The sequence below is a fragment of the Ceratotherium simum genome, chromosome 3, assembly GCF_057802395.1.
Source record: "Ceratotherium simum simum isolate JZ-2026a chromosome 3, ASM5780239v1, whole genome shotgun sequence".
Taxonomy (NCBI): Eukaryota; Metazoa; Chordata; class Mammalia; order Perissodactyla; family Rhinocerotidae; genus Ceratotherium; species Ceratotherium simum.
In genome coordinates, this window is record NC_141902.1 from 16,537,489 (window position 1) to 16,557,283 (window position 19,795).

At 42.2% G+C, this 19,795-nt stretch overlaps 1 protein-coding gene across 3 annotated transcripts in view; it reads right to left on the minus strand.

Moving 5' to 3' along the window:
- AKAP6 (A-kinase anchoring protein 6) overlaps positions 1-19,795 on the minus strand; it is a 467,551-nt gene that overhangs the window by 223,140 nt on the left and 224,616 nt on the right. For all 3 annotated transcript variants that reach the window (XM_087422756.1, XM_014780419.2, XM_087422751.1), the window contains one exon: positions 16,924-18,687. In XM_087422756.1, the coding sequence (XP_087278882.1) occupies positions 16,924-18,687 (1,764 nt within the window). The remainder of the gene's footprint in view (positions 1-16,923; positions 18,688-19,795) is intronic.

Consider the following 19,795-nt stretch of genomic DNA (forward strand, 5'->3'; position numbering starts at 1 on the left):
TAAATGACCCAGATTCTTCTCTTTAGAGTTCAGAACACAGTGATAAAGTGTGATGTGTGTGATAATGTGGATCAGCAGTCCTCAAACTTTTAGTCTTAGGACTCCTTTAGACTATAAAAAATTATTGAGGCCCCCAAAGGGCTTTTGTCTGTGGGTTATAACTGTCAATAGTCATTTTAGAAATTTTAAAAGTATTTGTTAAATCATTTATAAATAACAATAGTAATTTATTACATGTAACATAACATACTGTTATGAAAAATAACTGTTCTCAAAAATAGTGAAAAGAGTGGCATTCTTTTAGCCGTATGCAAATCTTGTTAATGTCTGGCTTAATAGAAGACAATTGGATTCCCATTTCTACTTCTGCATTTAATCTATTGCAATATCACACGTCAGGTAGCCTCTGGAAAACTCCACTGTACACAGAATGAGAGCAAAAAAGGCAAGTACCATTTTAGTGTTAATATGAAAATAGCTTGACCTGTGGACTTCCTGAAAGGATCCTGGGAACCCCTGAGGTGCCTAGAGCACACTCTGAGAATCTCTGTTGCAGATCATCCCAAGTGCTCAGGAGCCAATGGAAAGGCATTTAACTCAGTGTTTGGGCATCAAGGAGGACTTCTTGGAGGAAATCACAACTAAGCTTGCCCTGAAACATAAGTGTAAGTGATTCAGAAAAGAATAGAGGGCACTGGGAGATGCAGAGAAGAAAGTTCTTGGCAGATAAAGTCCAGGAGAAAACATCTCATCCTGAGAACTCCAAGTAACTGAGCACGGCTAACGCTCTGGGGGCAAATAGCAAAACACTGAGAAATGAAGTTGGAGAGTCTGGCCAGGAGCCAGGCCACATATAATGTGCTTTGGAGTTTGGACTTTATCCTGAGGACAATGGGTGGTCATTGGAGTTCTGAAGCAGAGGAGTGAGAGAATCTGCCATCTTAGAAGACTCACTCTGGCTGCAGCGTGGAGAGTGGATTGCCGAGTGTAAGGCCGAGATCAGAGAAGCCAGTTAAAAGGCTGCTACAGAATTCCATGAAAAAGTCGATGAGGGCTGAACTAAGGCAGCGACATGGAGGAAACATGTCAGATTACAGAGAGAGAGAGAGAAGTTAAAATGGACAGGGCCAATTGGATGTGATGGATGAGAAATTTGTTAGAATCTGAAATGATTGCCAACTGCCTAATTGGTTGGAGGTACCATTCTCTCAAAGAAGTAACATGACATTCAGAAGGAAGAAATAGTTTGCAGGAAGACAATGAACATGGTATGAGATACCATGAGTTTGGTTTCTGAACTCAGTTGAGGTGTGGAGCAAGATCTAGGTTAGAGGATGCAGCATACAGGTGATACTGGAGACCATGGGCATGTGCGAGGTAATCTAGAACAGTGTGTAGGGGAGTCTCCACTATGTCTCCTACATTATGAGGCCCCAGAGTGCAATGCACTTAGCTTTCTTCACCCCAGTCCCTCATTCTGTGTCTGTCTCAGTGATTCTCGATGTGGGCTGTGTCTCAAAATCAACAGTGAAACTCTTTAAATATACATGGAATTCAGAGAAGGGACATCTGCTTCAAAGTCTCTCAGGGCTACAAAGATGAAGAGCCAACAGCTGTGGGGCACCAGGAACATTTTAGTGTTGGTCTTGAAAAAAAAATGCTTGCTGCCCCATTGTGACAAGCTTGCAAGATCTGGTTTAATGGGGAGACAGGATGTTCTAAGAGGAAGTACTCTGGACCGGGAGAGACAGGTTCTAGTTGTAAAATGAGGGCATGGAGCCGAACAATTTCTCATGCCTTTCTGCCTGTTAATATCTGTGGTTCTCGCATCGAGAGCCTCGTTCAAAGCCAGAGATGTTCAGATGACTCATCCTCTCTCCTCTAGTTAGACAGGGAACTGATCTTGGTGACTCCCACACACTCTCCCAATGACTTCTGCTCCACTCGCCAAATCCGTCCTTCAAGATGCAGCTCAAATGCTGCTATCCCAACAAATCATCCCAACCTATTGCCGCCTTTCCAACATACTTTCTTAATCTCCCTATCTTCAGCAGTCAGGGGCTTGAGGGACAATTCTAAACCTATTGGAGGCCCTTCCTTTTCCTTCCTATAATACTTTGTAATAACCCTCCCTCTGGTGAAAGAGTGCTGTGGGAATTATTATTTATAAGCACATAATTATAAATAAATATTATAAATATGTATAAATACAAATTATAAATAAATAAGGACACATTATTTATAAGGTTGTTGTGTGACATTATTATAAACTAGAAGGTTGTTTGTGTTTGTCTGAACACACATTCACAGCATAAATTTCCCTACATAAACTTCCTAAGATGTCAGAGAAGTGCATTAACTAAAATTATTGGGCCAATTAGAGGAGAATTATCTCTAATACAATATAAGATTGATCTGTCAAGGCAGGAGGCCCAGAGTCTCACAGAGAAGAAGGGTTTAGGAATCGAGGGAGACCATCACAGGTCCCCAAAAAGGGGAGGGGTGGCTTTAATTGTTGTGGGTGGGGGCTACGTAGGAGGCTGAAGCTTCAAAATGACCAGGGTGGCTGAAAGTGGGAAGAGAAAACAGGGTGGTGGCATTTGATCCCAAAAGGCCAGAGTCATCTATATCCAAGGAGCTGCTAAGGCATGACCCCTCCCTTTCCATATTAGTAATAATAATAAAACAATAAAAACCACAGGAGGTAACATTTATTGAATGATTACTACAAGCCAGGTACTATTATGAGCTCTTTACACATTTTAACACCTTTAATCGTTACAACATCTCTATGCAGAAGATACACTTTTAACCCTATTTGAAGAGGAGCAAACTGGAGAACAGACAGGTTAAGTCACTTGCAGAAGATAACATAGGTGATAAGTGGTAAAGCTGGGATGTGGGCCTAGGCACTACGGCTCTAGAGCCCACATTCTTAGCCACCATGCTTCACCACCATCCAGCACCATAGAAGCCCCCTCGGCCATTAATACACACGGCTCCAGAATCACTTTCTACCAAAGGTACCTTTTCCTTTGCCATAGAGTTCCATCTACTACTTTTCTGAATATTCATCTTTTTAGTATCTTGAGAAAGGCTATTCTTGGAGTTCTTTCCAGCCATGTTTCCCTTGTATAAAAATGTGTCTAGAAAGAGAAATAGGCACAATATGATTTTTCATGAGCCCAGTATCCCACTAAGAAGGCCCTCATCAATAATCTCTTAAATACAATGGCATGCATCAAACAATATAAAATGAAAGATATAGTGAGGATAGGATAAGAAAAAGGCTTTAATGAAACTTTATTTTGGAAGAGTACAAATAGTCTTCTCTGTGCTATAGAAAATAAAGAAAAGAGGGCCTGGCCCCGTGGCATAGTGGTTAAGTGTGTGTGCTCCGCTGCTGGCAGCCAGGGTTCTTTTTTTTTTTTTTTTTAATTTTTTGGTTATTGCAGTAACATTGGTTTATAACATTGCAAAAATTTCAGGTATACATCATTGTACTTCTATTTCTGCATAGATTACATCATGTTCACCACCAAAATACTAATTACAACCCATCACCACACACATGTACCGAATTATCCCTTTCACCCTCCTCCCTCCCCCCTTACCCTTGGGTATTTATCCAAAGAACTTGAAAACACCGATTTGCAAAGGTACATGCACCCCTGTGTTCATTGCAGCGTTATTCACAATAGCCAAGACTTGGAAGCAGCCAGGGTTCTGATCCCCGGCGAGCACTGAGGCACCACTTGTCAGGCCATGCTGTGGCGGCGTGCCATATAAAGTGGAGGAAGATGGGCACAGATGTTAGCCCAGGGCCAGTCTTCCTCAGCAAAAAGAGGAGGATTGGCATCATATGTTAGCTCAGGGCTGATCCTCCTCACAAAAAAAAAAAAAAAGAAAAGAAGAAAGCAAAATTTTTTGTTAATTCAACTTATCAGTTTTATTTTTATAAAGTAATGGGCTCAGGTAGGAAGAAAAGGGAAGAGTACTAGATTGCCAATTGTGATTCCCACCTCTCTCTCTCTCTCTTTCACACATACACCCCCCTTTCTCAAGTGAGTAGTGCTGAACAGTCTCTAGACAAATCCAGAAATATCAGAGTGCCACCTATAAGTGACACCTCTCCAGTTTACCTTAAAAGTGTTAAAAAAGAAAATACCAACCACTTCCTTTATTCCTAGATAAATAATGAACACAAATGGTAAAGCCATTGGCTCCCTAGAAAGCAAAGCACTGAACCTCATCAACCTGAAGGATGGAAAGGACACAGGCCTGAGCTTAGAGGAAGCACCTTTCCTGGGTAAAGGTTCTTATTCACCTTGCAAAACCCTGGCCAACCATCTTCATATAGTAAGATCCATAGCCTCAGACATGGTCTGACATCATGAGTGACCTTGACTCAGAACCCACACTCTTGGAATGATCTTCCCCCATATTGTCTGAACAAGGCACAAACAGCTGACAGGTAATTTTAAAACATCACATGGCAAGTCTGCCAGATGAATGTTTCCAATCTACTGTACTTCATATAGCTGACTTGTTTGCTATAAATTCAGGCTATAAATCCATATCTAATGCTTACTGGGTTACTCGTTTGTTTACTGTCACCATTGTCCCTGGTCTCTTGGCATCTTACAAACTCTAGCCAGGCCCCAAATTCCTCTAGGACGTCCGGTTCTTGTCATGTTACAGTGCCAGGAATGCAGCATGAGTGGTTTCAGACCTCCAGGTTCATTAATGCCGCAGCCTCACACTCACTTACCATCAGGATCTTCCAAGGGGAATTCACCCAGAATTCCAGGGAACAGAAAGCCAACCATGTTGAAGTGATACATTCCAGTGAGCATTTTACAGAGAAAGGCTGCTTCTCTTAGTTATGCTTCATAGTCAGTCTCTCACAAAATTTCAGAACTGAGAAGGCTCTTAGAGGTCATCCAATTCAATTTCTTTATTAATGTTTATTTTCCAAAACCTCGGCTAGAGAGGTTAAGTTTCCAAGGTCAAAATGCTACTTAGGGGCAGAATTAAGATTCTTATTCTAGTTCTTTCCACTGTGGTTGATGCTACTTCCCTGGATTCATAGGTAAAGTCACAATAATAATAAGACTAGTGGGCCGGCCCCGTGGCTTGGCGGTTGAGTGCGCGCGCTCCGCTGCTGGCGGCCCTGGTTCGGATCCCGGGCGCGCACCGAGGCACTGCTTCTCCGGCCATGCTGAGGCCGCGTCCCACATACAGCAACTAGAAGGATGTGCAGCTATGACATACAACTATCTACTGGGGCTTTGGAGGGGGAAAAAAGTAAAATAAATAAAATCTTTTAAAAAAAAATAATAATAAGACTAGTATATGTATAGCCTTTAGAGTTTACGATGAGCCTTTGCTCTTTGTAATTTCATACCTGTGCAACGGCATAACAAACATAATTAATACTCCATTTTAAAGAGTAGGAGATTTAAACAGTAAACTTTTAGTGACTTATTCAAGTTTTCATAATTAAAAAGTAGGCGATTATGAATTGAGTCCAGAGTTCCTGCCTTCAAATCCTGTCCCCTTGAGTAAATTACTAACTTCTCTATGTGTCTCTGTCCTCATTGGTAAAATGGGGACATAATATAAGAGTGACTGTATCAAAGAGGGATTTTTTTCTTGAGAATTAAACATGATGATGTGTTAAATAAATAAACCTCTTAGCATCTTGCCTCACATGTTGCAAGTGGGCAATAAATGAAAGGTTTCATTTTGTTTTTTTAATTGGTATTTTTCCAAAACATCTTACAACCAATACAAAGTCACTGCTTTAGGCTTAAGGATAAAGAAGAATTCACTAATGCCGTAAGAATTATTTTAGTTGAACTAAAAAATGAATTTACTCCTCTTCTGATTTTCATCATCATAGACATATTGCTATCAAATGTAGTTAGACACTTTCATCAACTTGATTCAACAAGATGTTATTTAATCATAACCTTTCCATACCAAGAATATAACAAATAACTCTTTTCATCTTAATGTTTAAATAAGCTGCCCCTTCCCTATATATTTCAGACCAAAAACCAGATGCAGTGACGGGATGTAGCCTCATGGTGGTGCTAAATCATCGATTAAGTCTGCAGCCCCACCTAACGCTCTGCAGAAACCAATCTGAGGCAGGACTGAAACATTGCTAGTGCGCTAGCCAGGAAGGAATTTGCTTTGGATCCGATGGTTCTTCTCCACCAACCTTAGCAATGCTGTCTCAACAAATACATTAGCAATGTTAATTCACAGGTTTTTCCTGGCATTGCAACAAATATAATATACACAAATGATTATTATCCTTAGAAAGAATTGTGTAGCCTTAGCTTTAAAAATGTTATGTTGATTTAGAATTCTCAACTTGGATTTGGGCCACACTGTTTGCATGTAAGATAACATTTACCTTTCCCTGTTCATCTATTGTGTATCTTAATTTCATATGTCCCTGGGAACCATTTATTAAATTCCTTACTTCTCCCAGCCCCCAAATCTCAGCTTTTTGACTTCCTCTTCCACTCTCTTATTTTAAAAAAGCCACAAAATTTTATCAATTGGTCCTTTAAAACATCTCTCATCTCTATCTCCTTCTTTCCTCAGTTGGCTTCTAAAAGCACAGTTCAGACCCGTTTGCCACATGTCCAGGCTTTGCAATAACCTTCAAAACTAGCCTTAGAGCATTAGCTCCCAAGCACATCGGAATTGCTTGAAGAGCTTTAAAAACTGTCCCTCTCTGAAGATTCTGATTTAAGCGGAGCATGAGATTGGGATATTTTCCAAGCGCCCCAGGGATTATAATGTGCAGCCACAACTGAGAACCACTTTGGTAGAGGTGTATCCAGCATATCACCACCAGATTAACCTTCTTAAACCACCAACTTCTGGGCCAAAAGTTTTAAGTACTTTCTCATCTTCACAAAGATTGCTAATTAGTGACTTGAAGGCCAAATCTATCTTATAGATGTGTTTTATTTGGCCTGTTCTAAAATTGTTCAAACCCAACATTAAAAAATAGACAGGTGTCACATGAAAACCAGATTTCCTTCTTTTTTAAAAATTGCAAGATTTTGCCATACAGGGCCCACATTCCTATGAAACATTCACCTGGAGCTGAGTAGTGGCTGCCCTGAGACATGGCACTTACCCCATTGTTCAGTCCCCAACACTCCCCATTTACACCTGGCTAGTTTATATTATCTGTCTGACCTCTTAGAGTCATTTTAGTTTGTAACTCCTGGTCTAGAGGATAAAGTTCAAACTGAATGATATTCACTCACTCACTCACTCACTCATTTATTCATGCATTCATTAGACAAGTATTTATTTTGTGTCTGTGCTATGCAAACACTTGGAATTCAAAGTCCATCTTATCTTGGCCCTATTCTCTCTTTCTAACTTTATATTTCCCTTCCCTTCAACAAACTCTACTCTAACTGGTAGCTGGCTTAAGAGACACGTCTCTTCCAATGTTCATGGCCTAGAGACTCACTTTCTAAACTCCTTTGCAGTTAAGTGATGCCCTATGACAAAGTCTGGGCCAATGGAATGTGAACAGAATTGACATGTGCAGCTTCCAAGTCATATCTGTAAGAAGAAAGCTGGCTGCTCTCCACTCCCCGCTCCTGGTGAGCTGGGATGCGGACACTGCATTGGTGAGCCATGGAAGAGTAACCAGGAGAAGGTCCCTGGATCCTTAGATGGCCTCTATCTTCCCTGGACTGCCTGCCTTCCTCTTGTTACGTGAGAGAGAAAAAGACTTCCATCTTATCGTATTTTGGGGTCTCTTTGTTTACAACAGTTTAGCCTATACTCCAAAATACCAAGCACCTCTCTTTACTAGCTCCCAGATAGACCTTGAATATTCTTGTCCTCAACATTCGCTTATGGCAAAGCTTCTATCACTAACATTCCACCTCCTCATCTCTGCTATCTAAATTCTACTCATCGTTTAGGGCCCGGCTTAGGTAGTCCCTCTTCTGTGATGCTTGGTCTAGCTACACTTGTTATTATCTCCCTTCCTCTGCTCTCCCATTGTATGACTTTCTACTTGGCACTTATCAAATATTATCTTATGCAATAAGCACAGAGCCTTGAATTATGTTGTCATAGCTCTCTCAAGTTCTAAGTCCAGAATCTAAAACAAAATTTTAGATTTTGCATAGCAATAAATAAAGAAGAGTATTCCAAGTTCCTACAGCTTTCTGCTATTATATCACTTGTTACATAATCATCTGCACTATCAACTCATGTTCAAGTTGTGACCCTTTCGTACTCTTGAATCTTCCAATTTTAATTACAAAGCTGATCCTGCCCAGTTGCTTAAGAATCTGGCTTTTTCTTTGATATTTAAAATAATTTTTGTTTTCTTTATTCTTGTATCTAAACAATTCCTCAACTCTCTGGATATATATTTCTAAGACTAAGAAATGCACTGAAAAGATCAAGAGTTGAATGGTGATGGAGAGCCAACATAAAGTGCTCTCATATTTGGAATCTGAGAATCTAGGACAAAATTAGAGAGAAAAAATAGAGGATACTCTTGGGGAAGGATATTAAAAAGGAAAATAGGAGCCAAAGAGTGAAAACTATATACTCCAGAAGAAAAGCAAAGAAAACGGAATAGGAGAGAAGATGTAAGGAAGAGAGAGAATTCAGAGACAAGAGGAAGACTAGCAACTGTGAAGATGAAAGTTAGCATGGGAAAGGTGCATAGGAGATGAAATGCCAGTGAAGAAGAGTGGAATCCAGTAACTCTAAGATGTTTCCTATCTGATGGGTTGCTCTTAAAAGATCAATATCAACACCTAAGAGCAGACTACCACTCCACCAACACTAGGAAAACTGGTACATGGTTGGTATAAAAGAAATATCAGAAGCAAGTGAGAACTGAATTTGTAGCAGACCTTGATTGTAAGTTACTCTGGGGGTAAATAAAGACACAGTTGTGTTTCAAATGGGACTTATTCAAATCTCAAATCAATTAAATAATGGCCAAACAGGACTTTTTAGAAAGAGTGACTCCCAAGTGTTTTTTTTGAGACAACTCCCAGAAGATGACTTGGCTGTAGCCTTGAAGCTCTGTCCTATCCTACATGAAAGCCTGGGGTGAGATTCCTAAAACATGAGAGGTAATTGCACTGAGCTAAAATAAAAGCGAAATCTAAGACCTAAAACTGTAAACATCCTAGGAGAAAACATAGAGGGAAATCTTCATGACATTGGACTTGGCAATGATTTCTTGGATACAACATCAAAAGCACAAGAAACAGAAGCAAAAACAGACAAATGGGACTACATCATACTTAAAAAATTTTGTGCATCAAAGGACCCAATCAACAGTGAAAAGACAACCTATAGAATGGGAGAAAATATTTGCAAATCATGTATATAATAAGGGGATAATGTCTAGAATATATAAAGAACTCCTACAACTCAATAACAAAAATTCTAATAACCCAACTAAAAATTGGGCAAAGGACTTGAATAGAAACTTTTCCAAAGATGATATACAAATGGCCAACAAGCACACGAAAAGATGCTCAACTATGAAAAACAGTATGGAGGTTCCTCAAAAAATTAAAAATAGAACTACCATATGATCCATCAATCCCCTTTCTGGGTATATACCCAAAAGAATTGAAAGCAGGGTCTTGAAAAGATATTTGCACACTCATGTGTACAGCAGCACTGTTCACAATAGCCAAGAGATGAAAGCAAGCCAAATATCTATCCACAGATGAATGAATAAACAATATGTGGTATAAACATAGTGTGGAATATTATTCAGCCTTAAAAGGATGGGAATCCTGTCATATCCTACAACATAAATGAACCTTAAGGACATTATGCTAAGTGAAATAAACCAGCCACAAAAAGACAAATACTGTATTATTCCACTTATCTGAGGTATCTAAAATAGTCAAATTCATAGAAACAGAACATAGAATGGTAGTTACCAGGAGCTGGAGGAGAGGGAGAAAGGGCAGTTGATGTTTAAGGGGTATAAAGTTCCAGACTTGCAAGATGAAAATGTTGTGGAGATTTGTATCACAACAATGTGAATACACTTAATGCTACTGAACAGTACACCTAAAAACGGTTAAGATAGCAATTGTTATGTTGTGTTTTTTACCACAATGAAAAAAAGGACAAGAAAAGAGAACTCAGGACAACGTATTTCTTTAACAACTGCCACCATCAGTTGGTATCATTGTGGTATCAATGATACCACACATCAGTGTGGTATCATTGTGGTATCAACATACCATAAAATGAGGGTGAAAGATAGGATGGGTCCTGTCTAGACTCATTTTGTCTTTTGGAAAAAGACATGTAGAAATCAGTGCCAAGTTAATCCCAGGACCAAACCTCTTCTACATTCATGTTACCCTGGTATTACCAACCACTTCCCAGCTGCTCCATCTTGAGGCAGCAGCAAGGGTGCCTGCCTTTGTGCTGCTACCACAGACTTGACCTCAATTTCATATAGCCTAGTTACAAAGAGCCAGCACTCAGCTAGGTATTTGCTGCACTGAATCCGAAATATCTTATGTGCAAGATAATCTTTAGCTGGCACCAAGAAGTTTTTAAAGTCGGGTCATAGATGTCTCTGAGATAAAATACTAACAACAGCTGAGTCATTGAACTATAGTTGAGATGCCATAATCTGGCATTTGAAGATATTTATATCTCTGGGGAGAAAAAGGATCAGCTATGCCATGCATCCATCAGCTTGGTACCAATGAGTCCAACCTAATGGAGTCATGTCTTCCAGGATGAGTTTTGAGAACTTAGTGTGAGCAGAAAGCTCGTGACGTGAGAAGTGGACCTTGCACTACATCCCAAAGGACAGATTCCCCGAAATGCTTCGCTGAGGTGGTACCACCCTGCATTGCATTCTGCCAGACCCCCCAGGAATCAAACAGCCGTTAATCTGGCATCAATAATGACCCACCTTGGACAAGCGGCTATGCACCAGGCAGTTCATTTCTATTCAGGTCATGAGGAGGAAGTTACACTGTTTGTTTACTAATCTAGTAGTGGTCTGTGGGATACATAAATAGATTTTTTTCTGCATATATGATTATTGTCTAAGTTCCTTGGCATGTGAATATATCTCTAAGAGAAAACCAAGGGAGTCTGGCATTCCAGTTGGAATTCCAGCTCTCACACTAAGGAGCAGTGTGACCCCGGACAAGTCATCAGCTTTGGAGCCTTGGATTTGCCATCTGTGAAGCAGGACTGATAATAGCTCTTCCACAGGGTTGTTATTTTATTAATCAAATGAAAGAACCTACTTCAAGACCTGGCACGTAGTAGATGCTGATCAGAAATTATTTCCCTTCCTTCTCACTCTAGAGCAGGGGTCAGCAAATTTTTTCTGTAAAGGACCAGATAGTAAATATTTTAGGCTTTGCAAGCCATCAGTCTCTGTCGCAACCACTCAACTCTGTCATTGCAGCACAAAAGCAGCCATGGACATTGTGCGCAGCTGTGTTCCAATTAAACATTATTTTAAAAATTAGACATTGGGCCAGATTTGGCCCACGAGCTATAGTTTGCCAACCCCTACTACTTATATGTCCAGATATCACAATGAGTTAATTTTTCACCATGCTGCTTGATTACATCTGCTCCAGCCATGTCCTTCTCTCCTTTCTCTTCATTCCTTTTATTATATTTCTTGACTGTATCAGAACAAATGAGTCTAGTTCAATGGCTTGAGTCATTTATTCACTTTTAATTTTAGGCCTTGAGAATCTCCCATAGGAGGAGAGCACTCAGACCTGAGATGTTCAATGACTTTATCCACACAACAGGTTCTGGGGAAATCAGCCATATTTGAGCAAAATCCTCTCAACCCCCACAGAGAGATGGAGAAAGGGACCATCCTTAGGAGCTCAAAGAGTCAACTGAGGAGGTTTTTTTTTTTTTTTGGTGAGGAAGATCAGCCCTGAGCTAACATCCAATGCCAATCCTCTTCTTCTTTTGCTGAGGAAGATTGGCCCTGGGCTAACATCCGTGCTCAGCTTCCTCTACTTTATATGGGACGCCACCACAGCATGGTTTGACAAGCGGTGCCTCGGTGAACGCCCGGGATCCGAACCTGCAAACCCCGGGCCGCCAAAGCGCACACTTAACCACTGCACCACCAGGCCGGCCCCCTGAGGAGCTTTTATTCATGGAAAAGGATAGGTTGCAGCTTGTTTCCCATTTTTTAAAAAAATATTGCTTAATAAATATGTTTGCATTTGCTTGTATATGTGTAAAGAACTTCCTGAAGGATATGAGAACTAAAATCAACAGTGCTCACCGGTGAGGTGGGAACCCAAGAGGGAGGATCAGGACGGGAAACAGTTTTACCGGATATTTTTTAAAGTATATGTTTTTAAACCATGTAAATACATTATCTACTCAAAGAAATTAATTTTCCTAAAGAACACAAAATACACATTAAAAAGAAACCTTTCACATTAACAAAACCATTCCTACTACAAGGAGTGGGAGTGACAGGAACCTCCAAGGCCTCTACGATGCTCGTCATGTGGCTGTTACCCCAAGGATCCTGTCACAGCTCTGTAGTCCCTCACCACTGGGTGGGGTTCTATGTGCCTGCTGCCTTGTGCTCTGTGTGACTCAGCGAGAAGACAGGGTGGAGAACTTGCACGTGTTGGGAAGAGGAGACACATCACTCTCCATTTGGTAGAGGTGGAATCAGAAGCAGGACGGATCCTTCAGTATTTTACAACTTTTTATATCAGGCCAGAACTCTTCCCATGAGTCCCCATGCCCTCCCTTCTTTTTTTTGTTTTCCTTCTTGTGAGGAAGATCAGCCCTGAGCTAACATCCATGCCAATCCCCCTCTTTTTGCTGAGGAAGACCGGCTCTGAGCTAACATCTATGGCCAATCCTCCTCTTTTTTTCCCCAAAGCCCCAGTAGATAGTTGTATTGTATGTCATAGCTGCACATCCTTCTAGTTGCTGTATGTGGGACGTGGCCTCAGCATGGCTGGAGAAGCGGTGCGTCGGTGCGCGCCCGGGATCTGAACTCGGGCGGCCAGCAGGGGAGTGCACGCACTTAACCGCTAAGCCACGGGGCCGGCCCCCCATGCCCTCCCTTCTGGTCTCACTGCGTACCACATTTATATACTCTTTTCAGCCGCCTCAAGCTCTCTTGCTATTGAGTCTTTTATTTCTGCCTTCAAATAAGCTTTAATTTAAAGGAACTTTTATTTGACTTTCCTTTCCACTATCATCCTTTGTCTCGTGTGGCTTCCACAACCCAATTCCTTGAGCTGTTAGGAATGATTCCCTCTCACTTCTTAATCACCTACGACCCAGCTTCTCCCTCCACTCTGTCATGAAGTCCCGTTTGTTTAAGGTCCTCATTGACTCTTCCAGACAAATCTAAAGGTCATTTTTTTTCTTTGTCCTTATTCTTTCTGATCTCCCTTTTGCAAAGAATGAAGCTAACATCCGTCTTCCTGAACATCTTTTCTCCCTTCGTTTACTTAAGAGTCCTCTCGGTCCCTTCGCGGCCCCGCAGCTGGGCCTCCTCCTCATTCCTGCCTCGCACCGGGCTGTGACTTGGATCTCAGTGGTCACCCTTTCCTCTTCTCCATCCATCCTCCTTCTCTCGGGGAATATCTGCTCTCAAGACTTTATCTAGTGGGAGGAGCAGAGCAGAAGAGGCTTGGAGCCTGGCTCTATGACTCCTTAGCTGTGCAGCTTAGGAAAAGTGATTTCATCTCTCTGAACTCAGCTTCCTCCACTCGAAAACAGGGAGTCATTCATTCAGCAGTCTTTATTGAGCACCTACTATGCACCAGGCACTGTTCTAGGTATATGAGATTCATTAGCCAACTAAACAGACAAATATTCCTGCCCTCACAGAGCTCTCATCCTAGCAGGGGCAGACAAACCAAAAATAATAAACATGCTAAATGAGAGCATTATTTAAACGACAGAATATGGTGAGAGCTGTAGAAAAAAAAGAAGAAGAGATCAGGTTACACCTTTTAATAGGTGGTGAGGGTAGGCTTCCCTGAGAAATTAATATTTGAGCAGAGACTCAGAAGAGGTGAAGGAATTAGAAATGAGGGCCTCTGATGGAGAGGGTCAAGGCAGAGGGAACTGACACAGGTCCTAAAGGCAGAGGCATGCCCAGCTTGTTCTGGGAACAGCAAAGAGACCAGTGGGAATGGAGAGAAGTAAGTGTGGGGAAGAGCAGATGGAAATGAAATCAGAGAGGAAATCAGGGGACTTACCTATGTGAGGCCTCTGAATGTGAGGGGAGCTGTCACAGAGTTTTGAGCAGAGGGGTGACATGATCTGATTTGTTTTAAAAGGATCACTCTGGCTGCTGCCACATTGGGAATAGACTGTTCTGGGAGGAGGATGGAAGCAGACAGACCAGCGAGGAGGCTGCTGCAGTAATCTAGGCAGGAGGCGATGGTGGCTAGGACCAGAGTGGGAGCACTTGAGGGGAGGAGAAGTGGTCAATTTAGGATAATAAAACCTATGTTGGAGGGTTGTTATGAGAATCCTAGGAGAGAATTACTGCGGGTAAAGTGCCTAGTAGATGCCTGTTACAAGGAAGAGGTGAAATAATAGCCTCTTATTATATTTCGCAGGTAGAATAGGTTCTCTGGGTCACTATATGGAGGGGTCAAAGCTAGAGTGTGAATTCCAACGTCAAGTAACCTGGGGGTTGGTGGCTGCCCTCACCTGAAGTAGTGAAAGGAGGTTGGGCTGAGGAAAGGGCTCAATCTTCTGTTAGCCTTCACCTCATATCCCAACTCCAGGACAGTATTTCCAACACAACACTTCCTCTTAAAAGTTTCATCATGTCCTCAATATCAGTGCATATTTTTTAAAAAATTGCCTGCCTCACCTCCACCTCAAGTCAGCCACTCATCCAAATGTTTCCCTCTATTAAAGAAGTACCAGTCCCCAAAGGCTGAAAACATGGCTTCACCTTTGTAGAATTACGGAATCAAAGCATGCTATCATTGGAAGTTGGTATCACAGCCATCATCTGCTTAAAATCTCTCCATTTACAAAAGAAGAAATGAGGCCCAGAATGGAGCATGACTAGCTGTCCGCCACTCTAGGCTTTAATGACTGAGGAAGGCCTGGGACCAGTTTCCTGGATCCCATTGACTTCTTCAACAGCCACCCCTCCTCGCCCGTCCCATATCACAGCAGTCCCTTAGATGGGCTGCCACAGGACAACATCTCCACCCTGGTCACCACTATGGCTACCAAGACCATCTTTCTCATTACTGACAATTAAACTTTCCAGAAAGGCTTTGGAGGCTATGACCCATGCTGCTTTAAGGACGCTGGTTCTGGGTTCAAATTCTGGCTCTGCACTTACTAGCTGTGAAGCCTTGAGCAAGTTTCCTAACCACGTTCTGCCTTAGCTTCTTCAACTAAAATATTCCTACTTCCCAGGACTTAAGTAGAATAAGGCATGTAAAGCTCTTAGCACAGAGCCAAGCTCAAAACAAGACCTCAAGCAGCATTGGTTACTGTGGGTTGTAGTACTGCTCAGTCACTTTCAGAGAAGTGGCCATGGACGCCTGGTGAACAACGTTCGTCGCCTTGGTCTGGCCTTCAGGGCCCTGCAGCAACCAGGTCCATTATATGTCTGGAAACTGTCATTGCTCTGATCACCGACCTTAGAGTCAGCACAGTTCTCTGTGCACCCCCATAACATGCTCATTCCCGATGCCCACCTTTGTGTTTTAGTTTATGGCCCTCCTACCTGAAATACCCACCTTCCTTCTTGCTTTCTGTGTACATCCTGGCATATCCTTCAAAGCTTCACTGAAGGTTTAGCATTTCACAAGAACTTCCCAGGCAAATCCTAGCTCTGCTGCTGTTACTTCTCTTCTCTACAACACTACGGTATTTACGTGCAGTACGTATTGATCACTGCCGTATGGAGAGGCACGGGAGCATTTAGTTAATAGCATGGGTTCTAGAGCACACTGCCTGGTCTCTCTCAGCCTCAATCTCCTCATCCATAAAATGGGGTTAATATTAGGGTTGTTGTGATGACTGGATACACACTTAGTAAAAACAATTATTAATATATGTTATTATTATTATGTATTGCCATTAACTTTTCCCTCTTTGTTTTATGTACCTTCTTTTTTCCTCCTCCAGGTTATTCCATCCATATGTGCTATACTTTTACCCAGTGTCTTAAACCACAGCTTATATTACAGAGCTCAGTCTCAAGAATTTTTATGTCTGTCCACAGAGATTTCATCACATCTGATAATTTGTTCTAAAAGTATGGATTTACCCAAAATGTCAACTCTCCATCTCAGAGCCCGTGGGTGGTATGCAGTACAGGTAACATGGTTATTAGCCAGAGGCCTCAAAGAAGAGGAAGTTTGAAGATATACAGAGATTCTTGAAAAATTAGAAACATCTGATTTATTTCTATAGGAGGTTAACAGTGGAGATGTGGAAGCTATTCTGAGGTTAGAACAAACAAATCAGAAAGCACGAGGGTAACTAGAACATTCCATTCATGTATTTCTGAGGTACTGGTGTGTGCACAGCTACTGTTCTACTTTATTTTGTTCTCCATTCAAGGGGGTCCGCCATTCATCAGGAGCCACGTTAGCTTGGAGCAATATCAAAGAGAATTCTATTCCAGTCAGGGACACAACAAGCTAACACAGTGACAATGGTAGTTCTTAGTGATGCACACTCTGTCACAATGCAGTGATCATTGTGCTTTCTCTTTCGTTTCTTTGGGAAATCAGTTAGATTTATCAAAAATAGCAACACATTTTACAACGGGGCGGGGAGGAGTTGACCTTTTCCCAGCACTAATTCCAAAAACCAGGTAAGAAATCATTCAGGCTAAGAAGACCACCTTACCTCTATTTTTTCCCATATGGCTTCATAGTTGTCTTGGTGTTGAATATCTTGCATCAGTTTCTGAATTAAAGCAGATTTTGTAGTGGAATGGCTCTCATTTTTCTCAGAAGATGAAGCTCTCTCTGACTTCTCGTCAATGTATTTTTTCACGCCAGAGAGAGGCATACACAAGTCCTCGTCGGAAAGAATGTCACTCAGGGGCCCAGATTCAATGCTCTCCCCCAGCGAAGAGGCTATGTCACTGGACGAGCTTGGAGACACCCTGCCTAGCCTCGAATGCTTTTTCTTGACCTGGTATGTTGGATAGATCTCAGAATCTGAATTCATTTCAGACAGTTCCCAGTCATCGATATTCTGAATGGTTTCTCCTCTGGGTTTTTGAGGCAGAAGCTTTGTTAGGTTTTCCAACTTCAAAGCTAATACTTCTGTCTGCTTGAGGTGAGAGGGCAGTGCTAGGTACTCGTCGGAGCCATACCAGGCCTCCACAACCTGACCATTCCGAGTGACATGACTTGGGGAGGAGGAGTAATTTTTTTTGCTTTTTTGTTTTGAAAGAAGGGGTACCGGAGAAATGACGCTGTCTGAGCCAACAGAGGATTCGCTGCTTTGAGTAAAGGGTGGTGAATTGGATGTTTCTGACTGGGCTGGCAATTTGGCATTCCAACTCTGATGACACGGCTCAAGTGAGGATGTGGAAGTGGAATCTGTCTCTGGCCCCTCTCCGGCCTTGGAGGGACCTGAAGGAATTCCATTCGGCACTACTGAGCTCCCCATGTTTTCGGCTTGCTTGCCTGAACCGGTTCCCCGTTTAGGCGTTCGGCACGGAGGCACCTCTTCTGGAGGCTTGTGTGGCTTTTTAAGTCGAAGTTTCTGTTTATGGCAGTCGTTAAGCCTTCCCAGGCTGGAAGAGATTTCCTTAATGTGACTTTTGACTGTATTTTCAAGGTTCCCATCCCCCACCTTGTGCAAACATTCATAGGACTGGCTGGCAGCAGAGGGGCTGTTGGGGTAGGAGGCCTGCAACACCAGGCAGAGCTTGGATCTGTCAGGAGGGTCCACCAGGGAAGGGGTGCTTCTGCTCATCTCGGGCTTCAGATCAACCATCTGCTTCTTTCCATCAGTGCTTTTCAGCTTATTCTTAAAGGTTTCCTCTTTAAGGAAAAGCCCTCTTTTTGGCAATGTGGGCTGTGTGGGAGAGTCCTCGTTATAATTAAAGCAATCTCTGATGGATCGCTTGGGGGTGGCATTATCACAAGGAAGAGGCTGTTGGTTCTTTGCCCCAAGCTGGGAGGAGGATTTGGATTCTTGCTTCGCAGTCTCAGAAGGGGGCTGAACATCAGTTGTCGGAGCTTCCCCGGAAGATGACGTCCCTGGCAGTAAGTCTGGTTGCTCCTCGACTGTGGAAGCATTGTTTTCCTCACGTCCATCTTTGTCCTCTGCTGAAAGAGATACTTGAGCCGCCTCCTCACTAACTGCTTCGCTGCAGTTGGAAGGGATGGGGTCAGCAGCCACCGTAAGTAACCCAACACTTCGGATAAGCTCGGGGAATTCTTTTTCCATCTCACTGTAGCTCCAAGAGTCAAAGGGTTTGGTTTTGACCTGGCTAGAGGTCATGTCACCCAGGCCACTGAGCAAATCCTCACTTGGACTGTAGTCAGACAGTTCGAAAGCGGTAATACCACAATCCAGAGACAAGTAGTTTTGAGAGCATTTGATAGTTAACTGTCCCGAGTCATCCACTTCCGTTAGAGAATCAAGCCGGCCCTGAAACAGACAAGGGCAATGGGTTCAGTAAACACAACATCAATTACACTCAACTGCTGTTCAAATGAAATCTCAGCAGAGGCTGCTATAAAGGCCAAGAATGCCTCAGCCCCCATTGCTTCCGGTTTGACATACAGAGAGGCATACTAATCAATTATCATATTGCTTTATATAGTACCCTGTTCTTAAATATTTAAGGATCTTTCCTTAATCTGGAGGATAGAGCCTTGATAGAAACGGTCAAGATCAAGCCAAAAATATCCATTCTTGCCTTAATTTTCTATTTTAAAATAGTGTATTGTTCACTTAATAAGCATTTCTTAAGTGATGCCTTAAGTAATACAATTTCTGGGAACAAAGTAATGTCAGAGTAAACTCTCCACGAGTGTCTATTTTGGTTATCACTATCACTCCAACCCCTATCACAGTGGTTAGTCATAGTAGATGCTCAATAAATATTTTTAGTGGGATAATTAATTATACTAAGTCTGTCATGTTAAAAATATATTCACAAATCCAGAAATGTGAACTACTGAATGTGCAAATGGATGACAGAACAGTTCAAGACCATCTTCTGTTTGTCTCCACCCTTCTGAAGGCAAACACAGGCAATCTTGGAGAAAACTGAGTCAATTATCTCATCTTAGCCCCCATGTCCTCCCTCTGCATGCATCTCCCCCCAACTGCCATTCGTGTATGTTAGATACCAAGTGTCCATCTCCCTTGTTATTTATCATTGGAGGCAGTCCAAATTGATTTGAAACTCCCCATGCCAAAAAAAAAATAGCAATACAAGTAAGTATTTATAATTTTTTAATCTTTAATTATGTGATTAAGGCTTTTGTCTCACTACTAATGCATTTTCTGATATCACACAACAAATGGGGAGATTTTTGACTGATGATTTGTTTGGGACAGAAGGGCCGTGGGATCCTATTGTGCCTACCGGGCTGAAGGTCAGGCTGGTCTCATCCTGCCCCTTAGGAGATGAAAGTAGGAAATGGATACCCAGACCTCCATTCTCCTGGAGGAGGAACCACGTGAGCAAACTGAAGCTGGGCCTCACGTGGCTGCTGCACCCTGGGTCCTGTCAACCGGGTTATCCTGA